Genomic DNA, 21527 nt, shown 5'->3' with positions numbered 1-21527 from the left:
GCCTTCACTCGTTTGTATTGAGTGAGGAAGTAGCGCGAATCCCCCTACTGAAGCCCTGAGGCATTACTAGTAGATTGACGCATAATCAACCCAGACAAAGAACATACATTACCTATCTATTATTTACACTCTGGCTGCATTTTCTCCAAGAACCTTAGCAATTTAGTTGAAACAAACAATGAAATTTTATGTGAAGAAAGTGGAACACTAGGCATAACGCTGAAAAGGAAATCAAATTATTTTTAAATTCTTAACTACCACATTATCATCTAGCTAACTTTAGTAAATGCCATAAAAAAGGTACATATGTTGCTAATTTTTAACCATTTAGGATATAAAGTCTACATGATAAGTATTTTAAAATTGTATATTAAAAGTATACTGAATTTATAAAGATGAAAAATGAGTTCTTATTCATTGTTAACTGATTGAACTTGTCCTTCTGCAGATATCACACAGGGATCATCACTTCTTCTCCAGAGCTAGTAGATCGCCAGACACAGCCACTGTAAAACAGAACAAAATTATATACAACAAGCTGTCTACTATACACACACGCTTTTCCACTATACAGTTCTAGCACTACTCGGCTCGACTTGGCCGGGTTTCTATTGGGTACTATCCCTAATGGAAACGCAAAACAAACCAAGTAGAGTAGGGGGGCCAAGGAGCCATTGAAACCCTCCCTGTCCCACTTTACCCTCCTCCTGCATTCTTTTTAATTCCAAAAAATAATTGTATTCTCTTAAATGACCTTATATTGCAACACTCTGGAGGTTATTTGTACCTCCTGCATCTCATTTGTGTTCATATCAACAGCAACAGTGAACACAGCAGCTGTGAGTGCAGTGCGAAAGCGTTGGATCCATCCTGTAAGTCCTGTTGGCCGAGCTGTTGCTTCAGCCCCGAATAGTCTGAGCCGAGCCCTACATACCTCTGGTCCTCAAAACTAGTACCTTAATGTAAGTGGAACTTAATGTGGAGCGACAGGAGGAGGGGGAGAAATATGGTGCTGCACATGTTGAGATGCATACAAGCATTACAAGCATTAAAATGACCATTTACAGTAACGTTAGGGATTCCAGTGTTTCAGGGTTTCTTATTTCAGTTCTCACATAATGAAAAATGCAGAAAGCACAAATGCCTCAAATTACATGTCTTTAGTGAACAGAAGTACACACAGGCAGAGCTCCCTACTATCACAAATCACCTTCCATGTGTTTTGCTTTTTTTACTCTTCAGTAACATATTCTACTGAAATATGCCTAACATTAGGCTACAGCGATTAATGTGACCCAGGCAGGTCTGAAACATGTTAGATTAATGCCTGACTTTTAAATATATATATATAATACATAAATGTTGGCCAGTTGTTATTGAATGTAATCAGAACACAACAAGTACATCTTTAAATTGCACATAAATGCACACTTACATACATGGGCACAGCAGCAGTAATGAATGTTCTGTGTTCTGCCACCCATCTACATCATTGACTGCATATAAAGAGGTCAGCTGTTACACAGATTAATGGAATTAAAAAAGCAGCTCTTATAGATGAATTCTGAACTCCATCAGAGCTGTCAGGTCTTTGTTTTCGGGGTGGGATTACCCCTGCTATGTCTGATTATGACTTAAGATTCCACCCTTGCTGAAAATAGTCCTTTGTAAAACAATATAAAGGGCTGGGTGGTTGTGGGAGTGTTGAAGTGCCAGTGACATCATGAAATACAATCCAGCAAGTCTGGCTGGAGTAACAGGTTATTGTGCTTAAAGGCACACAGCTGTATGTAATATTCTCCCCAGACTAGCCTTTTTTGTCATTCTCCTGTTCACCCACCTGTTGCATGTCCAGCTCAATCTTCCCTGAGCCATCACTGTCTAGAGCCTTAAACATTTCTGTTTGAGAGACAGAAAAAGAAACATCAGTAACACAAACATGCCACTGTCCTTTGATATAGACCAATATGAGATATAAAGGGATATTATTGTGTTTGCTGACACTTACTGAAGAGCATTTCTACTTTGATGAGACAGCCTACAAAACTGTCAAAGTCTATGGCATACTGAGTGTCAGCATAACGACTGACAATGGCCTGCAGCATAGCAGCGTTCACCTGGAAACCTGTGGAGGAAAAACACCCTTTCCTTATCATCTTTTTTTTCCTAATGTTCAGTTGCATAGATGCAAATGATTTCACATTCAGGAGAAGTATAGTTTTCTGAAAGATGTCAGATAATAGGAGGATCAAAAGGAGGTGTTATGTTACACAGCCTCTCCCATGTTTGTTTTGTTTTTGTGGCAAAGAATAAATGGACAATGTGGTGAAGGACAGACTGGCTTATCCAGTCTGTCAATTGGCCTATGTCACAATTTCATGAACACACACACACACACACACACACACACACACACACACACACACACACACACACACACACACACACACACACACACACAAACACACCCTAACCATCACCACTATTTACCTAACTCTTACCCTAACCTTAATCATTGGTAACATGCAGTTATTTTCCCCTGAAGGACACACTGGTCAGTAGGTGTCCAGAAGAATGTGGCTCGAAAATTGTGCAGCACAGATTGTTTACAAGTTGCACTTGTACTTAAATATTTTGCCTTGAAAAAAAATCACATGCCTGTTTCTAATATGTGTCTCAAAACTGGTCTGTCAACTACAGTGGCATACTAGCCTTCAGGTAAGATATCTAAATAGCTATTTTGTCAGTCAGTGTTTAAAACTTAAATCTGGATATTTAGTTTTACTCTAGTGTTTAAGATTACTCGTAATAATATTTGTTACCTGCTTCAGTGGAAGCACCTCTCATCTCGTGGGAGCTCATGGTGCCAGAGTTGTCATTGTCATACTTTTTGAAGATCTCCTATATAACCCACATGTTCAGTTTGTTATGTTAACAGATACAGCTGTTTTTTTCTAAATGGCCTACAGCCATTTCAAACCATATGAATCACAACTTACCAGATATTTCTGGATTTTGTTCCAAAGCATGTGGAACTCCATCAGTCCCAAATGGGCACTTTCATCTTTCTGGAGAATGTTCAGGTTTTTATAAAACAGCAATTACATTTAATTAATTTCCATTTCCAGAAAGTTATAGTGTACCTAAATCCCCAAATTTCAAAACTAAATCACAGTAAGGTTAGTTTTTCTTTATTTCTAAAAGAGGATACATCTAGAAGACTGATAATAAGACGGCATGTGTCAAGGCTGAAGCCATCTGTCTTGAGATCAGACCCTGCAAGAAAGCAATAAAACATATCTCAAACTGTCCAGTCGATGAAAATAATAAGGCTCAATTCATCAATCTGTTTAATGCACTTACGATGAGAGACAACATTGTTCAAAATTTTCATCAGTTCAAAGGCTGATACTTCCATGTCCTATTTGAAAAATGTGAACTGTTGTTAATTATACAGATCAAAGCTGATTACATGTTTCTTTCACTGTCAGTTCTCATGTTACCTACATTGCCAGCAATCTGCTTGAAGAGATGCTTGAAATGAGGATCCACATCACTCTCTGATATTTCCTCCTGTGAAGTAAAGCATTGGATCTTCAGGTTAATTATAGGCATTTAATATGATCTGATTGAATTTAACCAGCAGTGTATTAGAGTAGATTATTATGACACATTTATAAGTGAATGTGTTCGTCACTTCCACCCAGTACTTCCACCCAGTACTAAGATTAAGGTGAGCCAGAGCAAGATTAATCATTTTACATTTACTGCATGCAGGCTTATCACTGTGTATTTTCTTACCTCCTCTATTACAGCATCAATTTCCACCTCCAATGGACTGAAAAAATAGAAAAGCAAAGTTTGAGCCTACTCTGCTGGTATGCAAGGAAATAACATTTACAGTGAGTCATGACTGGGAATCTAGGACTGACACTAGAGAAGGAGCCAACCTAAGCTTTGTCCACTAGATGGCAGTGTAAGCTAAAAGTGACATTTTAGACAGTTGTAGGTTCAGACAGGTACCTGGTAGCAGCCTGTTTCTCTGAGAACACCCTAAGAACAAAGCTGCCATTCTTGTGAGGGTGAAAGGTCGAGGGGACTATGGCATATTCTCCTGGAGGAAGTGTGAAGCGGTCACAAACTTCCCGTGTGTTGACAAAAGTGCTCATCGCCACAGATTTCTGTCGCAGCAGGACATCCGGACCTAGGTGAACATTGCTGCAACCTTTGAGCTAAAGATTAACAGAAAAAAAGAGTGTCACTACTGAGATATCAGATATCTACCAATAAATTCACAATGCAAGGAAGCAGTAGAAGTGAAACCTGTGATGTCTATTACGTAAGGCAATAAATAGAACAAATACACACCTGATCTGGGATCTGCAAGAAGACAACAGACAAAAAATGTGAGAAAATCATCATAAACAGAGTCAAATGCAGAGTTCTGATGTTGTGTGGTATATCAAATAATCTACACTACCTCATAAATGGCAAAGCCAATAGTCTCAAGGTTTCGGTCAAGATTACGCTGCCTTCGTCCATCCTTTTGCATCAGCCCCACCAGAAAGGTGCATCCATCCTGCCCATCCACAGGATCATCATCCACATCTTCCAGACGCATCACAAACTGAGGGTTCGACGAGAAGGTTGCTGGAGCACACAGAAGTATGTGTGATGCAGTGTAAACAGAGCTTCTCACCCAGATATATGCTTCACAAAGTTTCTTTGTTACCTGAGTTATTGCGGCAGCCGCCAGCAGTGGAACCGACCCTCCACATCCCTTCAAATTGGTGGTGGTTCCAGTGGCCCACATCTTCACTCATGAGCGTATCTGGGGTCAAGTTACAGATCTCCAGTCTGGAGAACTGCCGGGTGAAGTCTGAATAGGACATCCTGAGGAGAGGATAACGGTCTCATGAATCAACCACAGATCACTCAGGCTGAGAGTCTGAGCCTGGTGATGTAGGAGCCTGTCATTACTGACCTGGTGCTATTACATCATAACAGATATAAGATGGTGGATTTACCAGAACTCTCCATCTTCAGCCACATGGTTCAACTTTGATTTTTCATCTCCACTGACGTATTTCCATTCATTGGATCTAATTGTGATAAACAATTAAGCTTTTAGGAAAAGTCTGAAAATAATCAATGCTGATGTTGATGGTTTACAGATACAAATATATTTGTTTACCCATCACTCCAAGGCCCTGTCCACTCCACTTGACCCCAAGGGTTCCTGATGCGTACCAGCTGAACCACCTCATCTTGAAAGTGAACCTAGGGTAGAAAGCAACAGTGGGCAGTATAGTTTGCATGAAGTAAAATAAAAAAATTAAAAACCAGCTTACATTAAAACCCTGTTGACAGTTCAGGTAAAGCATATACCTTTTGTGCACCAGTGACTGAGTATGCATGTCCTTTTACGAGTTTGAGAGCTGTAACTGCCTCTGTCTCATAGGCACTGGTGATCTAAAAGCACCAGAGAGAACAAACAAACATTTCAATTTGATAGCATCAGTACTGTGGATGTAAATCAGTATGAAAATAAAAAAAATCCAAAAAAAATCTTTAAAAGAAAATAAGATTTGACTTACATCAATGGAGCAGCCCATTAGAGAGCCCAGCGACAAGGCTCGCTGCATGATTTGAAAGAGTTGTGGTGGAGCCTTGTCCAGAGAGTATATTTCTGCAATTCCTCCAGTGAAATCCTCAAAACCCTCGATGGTGTTTCCTCCTGACAGGGCCTCATAGCAGCTATTCAACCTGTCAGACACAGAGGCATGTGAACAAGGGTTGTGAAACTTACTGCAGTGCATCACAGCACATTGTAGAATTTTTTGAAGAAGCAAATAGTATGTGAAGAACAATCCATACTTAGCATAGGCTTTCTCCAGTAGTGCACTCCAAAACTCTGACCCCTCTGCTGAGTGTACAAACAGCAGCTTCCCATCTCTGGTGGGCAAGCGGTCATCAATCACCACATCCACCCATTCACCAAATTGCCAGAACTGAGAATCACAAAGAGGACACAAATGAGAAGATGAAATAAAACACTGTGCTGTAACACCAAAGTAAGAAAGAAACCCACTGATACAAATGTATACTTAAGAAAAATATAATTATTTTGCTTATAGTGGTTAGATAAGAGAGGTCTTTGTCTGACCTGGAAGTGAAATATCCCGGCATAATCTTTGATGAAACTCTGTCCAGAGGGCACCACACGAGCCAGGATCTTCTTGTCTAGAGTCAGAGAGGCTATCGCAGCCAGAAGCCAGCAGTCACCTGCACAGTTAAAGCAGGTTCATGATTATATGCCCAACATGTGTTGTTCACAGCACAGCTCAAAGCTGCATTTACTAAAGAACCTCTGTGATCATTTCTTCTCACAAACTTAATTGCAGAATAGGTGGAGAGTTTAGTGCCGGGATGTTTGTGGTTTCATTCACTGAGCCATCTGTTTTTTTATTCATCTTCTTTCTCCTCACTTAGAATAGAATAGAATAGAATAATCCTTATTGTCATTGCACAAGACAATACAATTCTGTTGGAGCAGTCCTCCAGCTGCCCAGGATTCTAAATATAAATATAAAGATAAAAGAAAACAATTAACAATTACCCAGAACTCCTTGGCAAATGTCTGTCCGTGTGGCTCCATCATCAATGAACTTTGGGTCGGAACACAGGTCCTATTAAAACAACAACATTGGAGACTGGCTTTACAGTAAGAAACATTTCCTTTAATTAGTAAATTAGAAAAATGAATGGGCTCTCCTTTCCTCAGTAGTCCTCACATACTACTGTGTTTCTTGGAAGCACATTATTTAGGGTATAAGCTCAAGCGACTGAGCTTTGTAGATCCTGATGTGGAAAGTAGCTAGTTTCAGCTACTCTTTGGAAGTATATAGTCTTTACAGCTACTTTAATTAGAATCCTTTTTTATGAGCACAATACAAAAACACTCCTTTGTGAATTCAGCATCAATACCTGACAGACAATTTAGCAGATACAAGATAAAAAGAATCCTTTCCCAAATACCCACGGTGATGTTTGACCATACAGTACAATATTTACCCATACATCTGGACTTGACAAGATTAAATTATTAAAGCTAAGTCAAAGGAAAACCTTAAATACTCACTGAAGAACCACTGTCAAGCTCAAGGACCCTTTCATTGAACCATAAAACAGTTAGCACAGTTACTTTTTTCCTATTTACCAGTTTTTTCTTAGTGAATTCTTACATTTGGCCTCTTCCAAACGACACCCCTGATCTTAGATGAGTATGGTCCCAGTTCATTGTAGCCCAGTGACTTGTGCTCAGCTGGAAAGCAGTCATCCTCAAACAGACGTCCACTCTTCAGACACTGCTGGCGCAGAGTCTCATAGTCCTGCTTGGAGAACTTCACAGCCTGCTTGTTGGTGCCAATACCTTTTTTCCTATTCTGCTGATGGGCCAGCCGACCTGCCGTGGATGTCATCCTGCCCTCTCAACTGGATGCTGGGACTGGGTTTCCTTCTTTGTGAGCTGAGTTGGGCTGACTTGTGAGCTGAACACAATCCAGATGGAGCTTTGTTCCAGCTTTCTCTTCTCCCTTACTCTTTATAGCTGCCACAAGACAGGTGAGGAGAGGCTGGGAGGAACTTTCAATTACCAGGTGAGGCAAACAAAGCAGAACGAAGCAACCCTAAGCAAATCTACTAGAGATGGCTGTGGCCACAGCTGAAATACAAATAAGGACACACCCAAAGGCAACTTCATGCACCACTGTCATTGTCTCATTTTGATTTTGTGTGTCTGTGGTGGGAGTGGGCAATAAATGAAATGTATTGTCTCCAACTACAAAAGCAAAGAAAGCAAATGATTTGCTTGATCTTGATCTTGTCTGAAAGGTTATTGCACATTCTACAATAATATAGAAGTTGAGGTGTTTTTTTATCATTATGAGAGTTGTGAAAGGAAAGCTTAAATGCTCATAATGATGCAACTGTTTAATTGAGCAAGAATACGATACGGATATAAATAACATTGCAACATTAAGCCTGGGTGACTGTCTGAATCCAGTGAGCTTTAGACGATAGGCCTTACATCCTTATTATGTCCGTACAGTACATCTTCAGGACAGCAAAACAAATCCCTAGTCAAACAGATCTCAAAGTCATAACTCAGTTTGATCAACTGGTTTGGTCAGTAGCTACACTAATATGTCTGCTGTTGCATGCAGCACTGTTTGTTTTATCAAAGGATAATACATGTACAAGCATCAGAAGGATATGTTTTAGAAGTTGGTGAATGGTAGAGAATACACCCTTGTTTGATATCAATCAAACATTAATAACAGAAATGCCAAATCATGTGACTGTCTCTCATAGATGAGTTTTTGAATTGCAACCCAGTGCACAGTGGATCTGCAACTGTAGTATTTGTTCAAGTTTATTTGTATAGCACAATATTCAAAAGCAATTCAAAGTGCTTTGCAGAGTGATATCATTGCAATCATTTGACTGTATTCGATGTTATATGGACACAACAACAAAAAAACCATTCGGTAGAGAAATCTGCTGGTGCATTAGATTGTTGGAACTTCTTGATTAAAGAGCTGATTTAAATATGCCTGAGCCTTACTTTTATGTGCCAACCCTCCACAACCAATGGACATAATGTATCCATTTAATTAACAACTATGAGGTTAACCACAGTTCCACAAAGGCTTGCTTAAGTTTAAGAAAAGGTGGGTCTTAAATCACTGAATGCTGTATTGACATCTTTGTTTATCCATGGTAAGATAAATAGGTGTTAATGAAAATACCAGCCCTCTGTCTTTACACTGATAGTCACCATATGACCATTAATCATTCCCTCTGATTCATTTAATTGTAAACTGAATGTAAAGCAACATTAATATATATTGGACTTAACTTTTCAACAAATAATACATCTGATTCTCTGTTATAGACAAACAGGCTGTACTTCTGATGTAATTATAAGCATAGCTATTTGAGTTTATCCCATGCCACCAGTGACCTTTATCTTTAGCAGTCATTTAATACATTATCTAACAACTGACTCACAGTTGTTTCAGTTTGTAAGAGTCATCAAGATCGTTGACACAGATGACTGAATTTCTATAATGATTAATGATATTTTATGTTGACCCTTGATCACCAGTTCTAAAGCTCTTGTTTGTTGTCTCTGTTTTATCAAACGCAGTATAGCCTGTACTTAAAAAATAATTAGATTTACTTTTGTGGGTTTTCAGTATTTGGTAAAGATGATATGAATGAATCTGAATTTGATGAATGATGCATACAATTGTTCTTGCAGGGATAGATAAAATCATATTTATTCTTTATCTTTGCACTAAATGTCACCTGATTTATATTGTTTGATGTACTGTTGTTGTGTTATATGTGCCTTGTACGGTGTCCTTGAGTGCTTTGAAAGGCGCCTTTAAATAAAATGCATTATTATTATTATTATTATTATTAGTAGTAGTAGTAGTAGTAGTAGTAGTAGTAGTAGTAGTATTGAATTTAACAGAATGGGTGGGTTTTATGGGTCCAAGTCTTGGTCAAGATAGCATGTATTGAATTGAATTGAAATTAATTGTATGTCATTCCCACTACTTTGGCGCCTCTAGTGGCCGTGTGGAGCCGGGTTGTGTAGTCTGGCCCCTCCTCTCCTCCTGCAGGGGCTGGTCTTCCCTGCAGTGTGTGTTGCGGAGAGGGCTGGACCTGCTCCTCCTCCAGGATTCCCACTTTCCCAGATTTACACGATTAACGTTATTCGACTGAAGGGAAAGGACCGTTAAATAACCTCTAAAGCGGCGGTGAGTGTGGTTGTGTGGTTTATTTAATTTATTTATCATGCTCATTAAACCAGTTTCAGAGTAACTGTACGTCATGGTTTATTGTAGGTGTTGCCCACCGACCGGTTTGTTTGATGTAATCTGCTGCATGTTGTCACTTATAATAGTCAACAACACAACTGAGACGTCCAGGAACACAGTTTTAATCCAGGTTTTGACATTTAGTGTTGAATTAATGCGATTTTGTTATGCAAGTGATCTATTGTTGTCAGAAATCCTTAAAGCAGACTGCAGGCCATAAAAAGACAGGCCTACTTCTGAACAGGTGCTGTGAACAATCTGAGCATGTATTACAGTACATGCCTGACACACTGTGACTTTTTGATAGTTATGAGCCTATGAATTCATAAAGTAGCCAGCATATAGTATATGAAGCATTATCTGTCTTTTGCCAGCCAACATTAGCTCCTGTTCAGTATCTTAATAGAGAGGCTGTTGGTTGTTTTAGTGTATTGTTGAGGTTAAAGTCCTATAGATGACATCATGACTACAGGACTGCATGGATCAGCTTTTCACAGCCCATCAGGGGGAAGAGAAAAAGACCAATCTTTTTGGTTAATAGCCAGCAGGAGCCTCTCGTTGGCTTGTTTGACATTCCTGCAGACATATGGGGCCTCATATATATGGGGGGGACTTGCCCTGTAAACAATGTCCTTGTGTGAAAGTTTTATTTACCATTAAAAAGCATTGGCTATTTTGCTCAACAGCTTGTCCATTTTTCACCCTCATTCTCATCAATGGCACTGTAACACCATCCAAATTTTGCATGGACCGTTTACTGAACTTCATTAGGATTCCTTTTGAGTGGAGCAGAGCACAAAAGATCATCCCATGCCCCAGTTTTTCCTGCACACTGATTCAACTTTAAATCCAACAGCCTGCTTCTTCACTTGTTTGGTTGTTTGTTATATCTGTTTTCCTCACAAAGCTATTAAGTCCTTTTTGGACACATGTGAAGTTTTCCAGCAGATAAAAGTAAGTGCATTCGGAGAGGAGAAAAAGACCCCCAGCGAGTTGTAAACTTTAGTACGCTGAAGTCCATTAGGGTCTGCTTTAGCCTGCATAAGCTTCTGTTACTCACAATAATGCTTGTACTAATACCAAAACATCAGTGAATGACCTTTTCTCTTCTTTTTGTCTCATTCCTACTCTCAGCCTGCATATATATCCAAGGTATCATGTTTCTATTCTTTTGTGTTGTTGTTGGGTTTGTTGTGTTTTAGGTGGTGGTGGTGGTGGTTGTGGTCTTCTCACAGTTTTCAGTAATCATTTTGTACATGCTTGCTGCCATTTCTAACTGAAGTTTCACTTATTTTGATTTTACTTGTCACCATTACACCATAACAACCCAACCAGAAAGCAGACTAAACTAAAAAAAGAAAAGTAAAAGTGAGTTAGTTATCAGAGATATTAGTAGGAAAAGGCTTGAATTGTTATTGTTTGCTGGATTGACCTTTTGCAATTGTATAGCGAGGACCAACCAAATACAGAGACCATGAGCCCCCCCAATGCTCCCTTCTCCACATTTTGACCAGAATCCAAAAAGAACATCTCTACATTTTATTTAGTCATTTAACTGTAAAAATGTGCTGTTATTTCCCTGGTGTAAGCAAATTGGTGTTTCAAAGTCTACTCCCCATTATTTGTTGGCTTGAAAGTAGTATATAACAGTAATATAACAAATAGTTTAAAGATACTTGAATTATCTTTTAAAATGCTCAACACATGTATGTTTTAATTGTATAAATTATATATGAATTGATAATGTTTGAAAGTATTCCATTTTATTCAATTCAGTTTTATTTATATAGCACCAAATCATAACCGTAGTTATTTCAGGGCACTCTAGACATAGGTCTAGACCGTACTGTTTATCTAGATTGTGCTCTTTATCTAGATCTTTCTCTTTATCTAGATCATGCTCTTTATCTATACTGTACTTTTTATTCAGCTTTGTGCTACTTTAAGGCTAACAAGATAATGTAACGTCCATGTGGGATCAGACTAATTCGTGGGAGACAGATTCAGTCGAGCCAGTAGAAAAAAAAACATTTGCTACCACTGGTTTGAACTTGAGTTTTCTCCCAGATTGCTTACACAAGAGTGTGTCGCTGTAGCCATTAGACAAGAGTGTGTCGCTGATCAGCCTGTTACTATTAATAGACAGTAGCGTGCATACCCACCCACCTCCATATTTTTATCTTGCACCAGTATGTATCCAGCTGGAGGGATATCTGCAACCATATACGCCAACCGGCTACGGGCAGAGGGCATGGGCACCAATGAGCAGGCAGTGCAATTTGCCAACCAGGACTATGAGGCACTGAAGCAAGAATGTGTGGAGTCGGGCTGCCTGTTTGAAGATCCCTGTTTCCCCGCTGAGCCTCCTTCCCTGGGCTTCAAGGAGCTTGCTCCCTTTTCCTCCAAAACTAGAGATGTGGAGTGGATGAGGCCTACGGTGAGAAAACTGAAGTTCACGTTAATTCATTTGCACACATGTACACAGAAATAGATTTGTTTTTCCCCAAACAGACCCCAGACCTAAAGTGAGAAATAAAGTGGAAATACTTACTCATTACTCTTTTAAAATATTCACATAATATTTCACAACAGGCATGTGGTTGTCACTGCTACTGTTGATGACAGGAACAAACATGTCATACAAATAAACATATCAGTGACAACTTAGACTCGTGCAAGTTGCTACAGGCACCTCTCAGACCACTGCAGCTGTTGGCATGACTTTGCATTCCCAGACCATTCCTCTCTGTGACATGTGTTTACATTGTTTCATAAAAATGGGGTAAGATGACACATAGATGCAAGAATAGTAATGGTCTGAAAGAAGTGTTATTGTCAAGAAGATCTTAAAATGTGTTGACTTGTTTTAATTCTATTTCAATTAGAATACGAGATGAAATTGCATTTGAGGATGTGATGTCTTTAATTGGTCTCACCCAGACATTTCATTTTTCCATAGGAGCTGACAGGTGACCCTCAGTTCATTGTTGGTGGTGCCACTAGAACGGACATCTGTCAGGGAGCGCTGGGTGAGTCCTTATTGGTCAAGTCATTAAATCTGTTATGAAATGATATAAAGAGACCTGGTGATGGTGCTAGAGGAAAAGTCAGGATAATCAGACACAGTTGTTCAGATCATCAAAGTTATTACAATTCAGTTATTACATGTGGGGCATGTGAGTGTTTGAACCAAATTTCATTGCAATGGATCCAATATTTCCAAAACATTTTACAAAAAGACACAAAAAACTCAACCTGTTGGTGGTTCTAGATTAAAAGACAGCCATTAGGCTTCTTCTCTGGACTGGAACGTCTGAACAACAATTCATGGCAATCCATCCAATAGTAGTTGTGATATTTCAGTTTGGACCGAAGTGGTGGACTGGACATCTATAGAGCCATGCTGCTTGCATGACTTAAAACAGAAAGAGCAAAATTTAGATGGAATTACAAAATGTTTCTTCTCACTTGCAGGTGACTGCTGGCTCTTGGCAGCCATCGGCTCTCTCACCCTGAATGAGAAGCTCCTTCATCGGGTTGTCCCACACGGCCAGTCCTTCCAAGACGACTACGGTGGAATCTTCCACTTTCAGGTACTTGAAGTTCATCTTCTGGTCTTTGCCCTTTCAATCAAGTGGAAGGCAAATAATTGAGATTGACGGAGGTCTTGATTATTGCTCTGTGTTACAGTTCTGGCAATTTGGCGAGTGGGTGGATGTTGTGATAGATGACCGGTTGCCTGTCAAAGATGGAGAGCTCATGTTTGTCCATTCTGCTGAAGGCAATGAATTCTGGAGTGCCCTCCTGGAGAAAGCTTATGCCAAGTAGGTGTTCAAACTGATCATTTGCTAAATTATTCAGTATGCAACAGGAAAATGTAAATGTCTCTCAAACATTCAGAAGTGCTGCTGGTAATGGGAATACAACTGAAGTGCGTTTTTTTTGTGGCTCCAGGCTGAATGGCTCCTATGAGGCTCTGTCTGGAGGAAGCACCACTGAGGGGTTTGAGGACTTTACAGGTGGTGTGTCTGAGATGTATGAGCTCCGTAAAGCACCCAGAGATCTTTACAGGATAATTGGAAAAGCTCTGGAGAGAGGCTCTCTGCTGGGCTGCTCAATCGATGTGAGTGCTGAGCTCATTGGCACACCACATGCTGACCACTGCTGCATCATCTTGAGAACTTATTAGACCAATTACATTAAAAGCATTTCTATTTATTTTGGCACTTTACAATTTATGCTCGGAAGCACTGATTGAATGTCATTTGTAATACAGATCACCAGTGCCTTCGACATGGAGGCTGTTACATTCAAGAAGCTTGTGAAAGGCCACGCCTACTCAGTCACCGCATTGAAGGAGGTATGACTCCGTTGTCTTTATTCAGCTACCACTAACCATGATTTTTATGGTGCAAAGTTACCTATCACTCTGGCATTGTTCAGGTTAATTACCGTGGCAACGTGGAACGTCTAATTCGAGTACGTAATCCTTGGGGTCAGGTGGAATGGACTGGTGCCTGGAGTGACAAGTGAGTGTTGCCAAGCACACTAAAAGTGCCGGTGTACTTACATTTTGCTGAAGAAGTATTTTTTAAATGAGCATTATATCTCATACTGCCTACTTGTTTTGTCTCATGTAGCTCAAATGAATGGGATGAAATCGACCCGTCTGAGCGAGAAGACCTGCACCTACAGATGGAAGATGGAGAGTTCTGGTAAGATGTCTCAGGTGCTGTAATACTTAATGGTAATTCTTATGTAGTATGTATGTATTATGTAAATCTTTTAAAGGATAAGTTCTACAATTTTGCTGATTTAAAAACTGATGCCACTGTCTTATCCCATCCAGACATATTGTAAAATCTATTTCTGATATCGATATTCTTGAAATGGCATCTCCTCCTTCTCCCTCATTGAAAACCCAGACTCTGTGAATATGCATATATTGTTAATTTTGAAGGTTTTCGTGCTGGTAACAAAATATCTCAATTTTCATCGTATGTGCACAGGAGGCTTCACCTTTCCACATTATATGAGTAGCATACTGGACCATGGTTGACTTGACACCACTTGTTGTGATGTCAAAAATCATGCTTGTAGGCCCACAACTTAAACTCAGATTGCCCTCTAGTGTAAACTATTGAGGTTTTAGGGGGACATATAAACAAATGAGAAACTGTTTAATGGAGCCTCAGAGGTGCTGGATGGTTGATTTTGTTACTTTATCTTAGTCTTAGTAATTTCCCTAGTTGTATTAGTGTTTGTTACTACCTTCCCAGAAACTGCAGATGGAAATGATCTATTGTTAAATCTGGTACAATATGTCTTTTCCCCATGAGAGATGAATGTTAAGTATATTCTCCCTGACAATTATTGGAACAAACTAAATTTGGCTCTAGCTTCAAATTTAGTGGGCAGATGGGAGAGTGGTATCGACCTCCTCATCTACTGTAACTGTCTACAAGAAAGAGAGGTCATACGACTCCTTTTTAAAAACGTCACACTGAGGTTTCTGACCCAGCACTTTATTCTGGTTATTCAGGATGTCCTTCAGTGAATTCTTGAGGCAGTTTTCGCGAATAGAAATCTGTAACTTGACTCCTGACGCACTGATTGATGATGGTATGAGCCACTGGAACACCACAAAGTTTTACGGTACATGGAGGCGAGGCAGCACCGCTGGAGGATGCAGGAACCATCCCAGTGAGTCCCAACTGCACAGAATTTACAGACATTGTAATATTTCTCCGTGAAAGCACACAAAGGTGCCCTGTGATATCACTGTGGCTATGAAAAAAATCTAAAACAAATCCATCATCTGTACAGACACGTTTTGGATCAACCCTCAGTATAAGATCACGTTGCTTGAGGAGGATGATGACCCAGAGGATGATGAGGTGGCATGCAGTTTCTTGGTAGCTCTCATGCAGAAGGACCGCCGCAGATATCGGCGCCAGGGTCAGGATATGCACACTATTGGCTTTGCTATCTATGAGGTGAGAGCAGAGACTAAAAGGCACTATAATTCCTTTGACCTTCTCGTGGTTCATTCAACATTTTACTGCACTGTTTTTAAATTTTGCTTCAGTTTATTCAAATATTTTTTTTGTTTTATCTTTTCTACAGATTCCAGAAGAGGTAGGCAGAGCATCAAATACTTATAAAAAATAACAATAAAAAACATTATCAATATAATCATGATTTCACATATTTAGCCCACTTATTTAAAGTTAATTATTGTACAGCACTGTTGATCATTTGATTTATAAAGTGGTTGGCAGTGATATAAAGTATATATAATTTGAATGAATTACACCGAAAAATATGCAAATGCATCTCAACCAATTATTGCTTCCTACTACCTTTAGTTTAGAGGCTGCCAGAATGTCCATTTGAAGAAGAATTTCTTTTTGAGCCATTCATCGTGTGCTCGCTCTGAGACCTTCATTAACCTGCGAGAGGTGAGCACACGGCTGCGACTACCTCCTGGAGAATACCTCATTGTCCCCTCCACCTTTGAGCCCAGTCAAGAGGCGGACTTTGTCCTCAGAGTCTTCACTGAGAAGCAATCAGAAACAGAGTACGTTATTTTTTATGTCAATATGTGTGTGTGTGCAGTAATTGTAATGTGTGGCGGGGGAAGTCTCATGCTAATATGTTTTTGTCCATTACAGAGAACTGGACGATTTAGTCTCTGCTGAATTGGAAGATGAGGTAACCTAATCTACTGTATGAATAGCATGGAATAACTAGGAATCTCTTGTGATACCAATACGTTGATATTCTTGCTTTCCTATAGGATGAAATAACTGAAGATGACATTGATGACTCTTTTAAGTCCATGTTTGCTCAGCTGGCAGGAGAGGTAGGTTCTGAAAAACATATCTATCTTGCCCTTTTAAATTTTAGTTAGAATTACTTTATAACGCTATTTTAAATCATCTTTGTATAGTATTATTGGGATTGGTAAAAGTGGTATTTGCAATGCAATGGTTTTAGATGATCTCTAAACCTTAAAAGATCTGAAAAAGTATTTATTATGGAAGAAAACGAAGTATTTCTGACTTGAATTTAAGACTTGCTCCTTTCATTTTCTTGTCCTTGCCTTTCCAGGATATGGAGATTTCTATTCGGGAGCTGAGGACTATTCTAAACAGAGTCGTCTCCCGACGTTAGTTTTCCATTTATTTTCAGTTCATAGCTGCTGGAAAGTTTACATATTAGTAATACATCTCCCATTACTGTATTAGATTCCACTGTAGAGTGATCACCATCTGTTTCCTGCCTGTCTTACAAGCCTCTGTGTAGCAGAGTGTTTGCAGGTCACAGTGTTTCAGACTTGTTTTTGCTATTTCAGACAAGGATCTGAAGACTGATGGCTTCAGCATGGAATCCTGCAGAACTATGGTCAACCTGATGGACGTATCCTGTTGAGTTATCAAACAAAAATAGAACTAAATAGTTTGTTACATTGATTATATTAGAAACAAAGATATATGCTTTTATTGTGGTAATGATTGTCTGTGTCTAGTTTCATCCCTTGACAACATGTTCACCAGAAAGATGGAAGTGCCCGTTTAGGGTTGGTGGAGTTTCAGCTCCTTTGGAACAAGATCCGAAAGTGGCTGGTAAGATTAGATTATGCACAGTTTCACACCTAAAGAGGGTCTGTATTTCTGTTTACATGTCTGCCTCTGTCTCACAGGTCATTTTTAGAGACTTTGACCTCGACAAGTCAGGGGCCATGAGTTCATATGAGATGCGTCTTGCTGTGGAGGCAGCAGGTATCAAGGCTATTAAGCACTCATTTCCACATTCATGTAAAGTATACACATTTACAGAGAAGTATAACACTTTCTTTTATTTTTGTTGTCATCTTGTGTAGGTTTTAAATTGAATAATAAACTGAACCAGGTTCTGGTTGCCCGGTATGCTGAGAATGAGATGATTGACTTTGACAACTTCATCTGCTGCTTAGTCAAACTTGAAGCCATGTTTAGTGAGTATTCATCCTTCTAAATGTAGACGTTTGTACCTTATTAGTCATTAATTTAGTGACAAATGACAACCTGTGTGGAACAAGTTGCGTTATTGCAATAATAAACAAAGTGGGGTTTTTTTCTACAGGGGCTTTCAAGCAGTTTGACTCGGAGGAGTCAGGAGAAGTTGAGATGAATCACACAGAGGTAATTTCTGTTTTGGGGGTAACTCTAATTGCATTTTTTCCAATCTTTGCTGTTTGTCTAACTTAATTTGTCCTTCTCACATTGCTAGTGGCTTTACCTTACCATGTGTGGTTGAAGAGGACTATCTTTACTGGAGACTGGATAGGTGCAGTGCCCTGCAGACTGCCATGAACGTGGGAACCGTGAAGACCCTCAGCCTTAGTGACCAGATAATCTTTTAACACACCCCACCTCATTTTACCAAAAGTTGCAAAGAGCTGTATAGAGAAATCCAAAAGTCAACCAAGTGTCTCCTGCTAGAATCTTAGGAACTATGCAAACCTACAGTATGAAGCATACACTGTGCAACCCTCATCTCTGTAAAAAAAAAAAAAAAAAAGTAAAAACAGTATGTGTATGCATGACAAATCACAAGCTGTAATGTGCATTGCAACAGCTGATTTTATACTTTTACATTTTAGTTTTGCTGTTTGTATCCATTAAAATCTCATGAGAAGCTGTTTTAGCTGAAGTTGAAGTTTTAAGTCTGTTCCTGTAGTGCTTTTAAAAAGTGAAGTCTTATAGTTTCTACGAGTCATTCTGTTCTATGTAAACGTTTTTTTTTCTTTCCGGATTTTATAACAAATATTTTTTACAGGAAATAATCTCCTCAATGTTCAGTTTGTTGTTTCATTCATACACCAGTAGGTGGCAGTACAGACTTGATCTGATGTCAATGGTTTTTCTAACTCTTTGCATTTGATACTGAAGTTGGGGCTGTTCAAACAGTACACTATTTTCTTCTTTGGTTGAAGTCAAGCAGCTGACCTGTTTAGTTTTACACCATTGTTTTGCACTAGGATTTTAGTTTAAGGAAGTTTCTTCACGAGTGACTGAGAAATTTCAACTCACTCAAGTAACATTTACAGGGATCACATGCTACTGAATGCCTTATACATGACACTAGGATGCTAAAAAGAGCTATTAGAAATGTGCCAGTTATGTTTTTATGTTGTGAATGTATGTTGTTGTGCCTTCAATAAATATTTCCCTCAAAGTTCATGCTTTCTTGGTTTGTTCATTGTGTTCATGATAGTGAACCCACACATGGCTGCTTAGTATGCCAGAAACTCCTATGTTATGCATTTAAGGTGAAGGGTATGTTTATTGTAAGCACAGAGAGACCTCAGTAAAATGCCAGACATGCTGACAAAAACTAGTAAGTAACAACTAAATATTGTTTTCAGAGAATAATTGTAACAGTGTGTAGTATGTTCCTTGATGGTTTATTGGGGACAAGAACATACACTCAGCAAACTGAAATATAGTTTTTACATCTCAAAGAATAAAAATCATAGCATATTACAATGATAATTGAAGAAAAGATCAACAAGTAAAGAAATTATTTGCATGATACTGTTATTAAACAAAGGTACCAGCAATTGCTAACACTTTAGAGTAGTCTCCCTCCATATTGCGTAAATGTGTGGGTACTGGGACCTTAATCCTGGTTCCTGTTGGGTTCCCATTGTCCTCAATCAGAACAACATTGTTCGAATCAAAGCGTGGAGTCATGCGTTCTCCAGGCATTTTGTGTCCAACGATTAGTGCCTTCTTCTTCTGTCCTTTGATGGCAAGCAATACTCTGTCACCAACTTTTCCAACGCCGTTCTTGGTGTAGACATGGATCACTCTTGGTGGCCGGTGATGCGGTGTATTTCCAAGAGTGGAGTTATCCACAACACGCACTCTTGTCAATTTCTGAATGGCTGCTGCCACAGCAGATACACTAACAAGACAAAAAGTAAATAAGTCATCTTAAATCAACATGACCCATCAGTCAGCTGACATGCAAAAAAGTGACCTAATCAAGGGCAAAAATTCACCCTTAAATAGGTGAACTATGAACAAGTTGCTCCTTAAACTAAACAGTAGAGACTGTCTGTAGTGATCATATCATCTGCACACACAAATGCTTAAGCTGTTCCATACACAGTGAATGAATAAATACCAGGGCTGGCATCATGGGGGCATTTAAGGGGACAAAGCAAAAAACTGTACTATGTGATTAAAATAAGTTAAACGGTATTATAGGAGCACATGAGAGACAGTCCACTACTGCAGCAGCTACCTAGTCATTGAAAGTATTGTTTTACTTATAATTAAAACCCTAACCCAAATATCTTACTATCACCTATTTTTATTGTTAGCTCTCCTACAGCTTTGCCCTGATGACAAAGCTGAAATTACTCAAGGACACTGTGATAGCAACCATGGTGATGTCACTGGGGTAATAGAACATTTATATCCAACATTACCACTACATTCACCTACTGTGTATAAGGAGATGCAACACATCTTCCACACACACACACACACACACACACACACACACACACACACACACACACACACACACACACACATACACATACACATACACAGAGTGTGTTTGTTTTCTCAGTGTGTGTGCACAACAGGTTTTTATAATTGTGTACGTTCCGTATTGAACCATGACTGGCTTCCAAACTAGTTGTAATGTCAGGAAACCAAGTTTGTCCTTTTAAAAAGTGGCCAGAGAAACTTTTCCTCTTGTGTTAAAGTCTGCAAATACATACATTTAACACAATGAAGGTCAACTATTCTTTTGAACATTTTGGATTGGGCAGGGGCTTGAATAATTCACAAAGACATGTTGAAGCCTGTCACTACTCAAAATGCACAGTATTAAAATAAAAATTGTCAAATTGTCCATAACACACCCACAAAATATGCTGGCACTAGAGTTGACTATCACACTGGGTTCTCCTCTTACCTAAAAGTCCTCTGATGGACGATGGACGAAGCATCTACGAGGAGGCCAGTAAGAGATCTTGAAAACTGGGGGAGAGCCATTACTGTACTGTGTCCGCTGGGAAGAGAGATTACACACATGGTTAGCAGCCTTTATACAGTCTATGTTAGCAGCTAGTAAGCTACGGGAGTTTTCTAATGACATCGCTAGCATGAGTCAACAATCACATGAAGAAAACTGAACCTCTCTTAGTTCATAATCACAATAAACAATAAGACACAGACGTGAATAGTTGAATTATAAAGTGTGAAAGCGCAAAGTATTAGTTACCCTTCTTGCCAATGTCAAAGTGTGGCGTCACCAACACGCGACCAAACACCTTTCGCCGAGAGCCGCCAAACAGAATTAGCTTTAACATAAAAACAGATATTCCTCGCTGCAGATAATGGTTTTGGTTTTGGGGAAAAAATGTTTATAAATATCAATGGTGTTGTGCCCGTACAAAACTAAAGTAAACCAATTATAAACGCTCCCGTGTTGTTATGTCGGCCACGGCTAGCTTGTAAAGGAAAACATAGAAATACAAGAGCATAGAAGCGACACAACGGCGCGTTTAATGATGACGCGATGCCGCTCTATCCACTTCGCTTCTATCTACGTCACGCTGTAAACCCGAGT

At 39.3% G+C, this 21527-nt stretch overlaps 3 protein-coding genes across 3 annotated transcripts; 1 reads left to right on the top strand and 2 right to left on the bottom strand.

Moving 5' to 3' along the window:
- Nucleotides 1-482: 482 nt before the first annotated feature.
- On the bottom strand, nt 483-7481 carry LOC128373144 (calpain-2 catalytic subunit-like). The gene is made up of 21 exons (XM_053333411.1): nt 7245-7481; nt 6620-6689; nt 6167-6285; nt 5878-6011; nt 5598-5766; nt 5389-5472; nt 5195-5280; nt 5028-5102; nt 4733-4893; nt 4481-4650; nt 4369-4380; nt 4024-4232; nt 3802-3838; nt 3508-3573; nt 3364-3421; nt 3212-3276; nt 3000-3068; nt 2823-2901; nt 2009-2125; nt 1841-1899; nt 483-506 (listed from the first exon to the last, which is right to left on the bottom strand). The coding sequence occupies exons 1-21, from the start codon at nt 7479-7481 to the stop codon at nt 483-485; spliced, it is 2100 nt and encodes a 699-aa protein (XP_053189386.1).
- Nucleotides 7482-9825: 2344 nt separating this feature from the next.
- LOC128372451 (calpain-1 catalytic subunit-like) lies at nt 9826-19117 on the top strand. Its single transcript, XM_053332519.1, has 23 exons — nt 9826-9830; nt 11025-11042; nt 12081-12327; nt 12850-12919; nt 13365-13483; nt 13581-13714; nt 13845-14013; nt 14167-14250; nt 14334-14419; nt 14531-14605; nt 15433-15593; nt 15717-15886; nt 16017-16028; nt 16259-16470; nt 16565-16604; nt 16690-16755; nt 17004-17061; nt 17248-17312; nt 17450-17518; nt 17596-17674; nt 17776-17889; nt 18018-18076; nt 18165-19117. Exons 3-23 carry the CDS (start codon nt 12082-12084, stop codon nt 18189-18191), a joined length of 2115 nt encoding a protein of 704 aa, XP_053188494.1. The 5' UTR covers nt 9826-9830; nt 11025-11042; nt 12081; the 3' UTR covers nt 18192-19117.
- A 307-nt stretch (nt 19118-19424) lies between these two features.
- mrpl14 (mitochondrial ribosomal protein L14) lies at nt 19425-21429 on the bottom strand. Its single transcript, XM_053333014.1, has 3 exons — nt 21180-21429; nt 20871-20966; nt 19425-19844 (listed from the first exon to the last, which is right to left on the bottom strand). Exons 2-3 carry the CDS (start codon nt 20948-20950, stop codon nt 19478-19480), a joined length of 447 nt encoding a protein of 148 aa, XP_053188989.1. The 5' UTR covers nt 20951-20966; nt 21180-21429; the 3' UTR covers nt 19425-19477.
- Nucleotides 21430-21527: the final 98 nt, after the last annotated feature.

This window comes from Scomber japonicus, chromosome 14 (assembly GCF_027409825.1).
Source record: "Scomber japonicus isolate fScoJap1 chromosome 14, fScoJap1.pri, whole genome shotgun sequence".
Classification (NCBI taxonomy): Eukaryota; Metazoa; Chordata; class Actinopteri; order Scombriformes; family Scombridae; genus Scomber; species Scomber japonicus.
This window is presented reverse-complemented; position numbering and strand designations above follow the sequence as displayed.

Bases quoted from the DNA above. Each gene is read 5' to 3' on its own strand.
- LOC128372451 (XM_053332519.1), top strand. From the start codon at position 12,082: ATGTATCCAGCTGGAGGGATATCTGCAACCATATACGCCAACCGGCTA. The intron at 14,014-14,166 runs GTGAGTGCTGAG...TTTGTAATACAG, and splicing joins TGCTGGGCTGCTCAATCGAT to ATCACCAGTGCCTTCGACAT. The intron at 18,077-18,164 runs GTAATTTCTGTT...TCACATTGCTAG, and splicing joins TTGAGATGAATCACACAGAG to TGGCTTTACCTTACCATGTG.
- mrpl14 (XM_053333014.1), bottom strand. From the start codon at position 20,950: ATGGCTCTCCCCCAGTTTTCAAGATCTCTTACTGGCCTCCTCGTAGAT. The intron at 19,845-20,870 runs GTAAGAGGAGAA...TTGTCTTGTTAG, and splicing joins GTCCATCAGAGGACTTTTAG to TGTATCTGCTGTGGCAGCAG.
- LOC128373144 (XM_053333411.1), bottom strand. From the start codon at position 7,481: ATGACATCCACGGCAGGTCGGCTGGCCCATCAGCAGAATAGGAAAAAA. The intron at 6,286-6,619 runs GTAATTGTTAAT...TTAACTGTGCAG, and splicing joins CATTTGCCAAGGAGTTCTGG to GTGACTGCTGGCTTCTGGCT. The intron at 3,069-3,211 runs GTATCCTCTTTT...AACATTCTCCAG, and splicing joins TTATTATCAGTCTTCTAGAT to AAAGATGAAAGTGCCCATTT.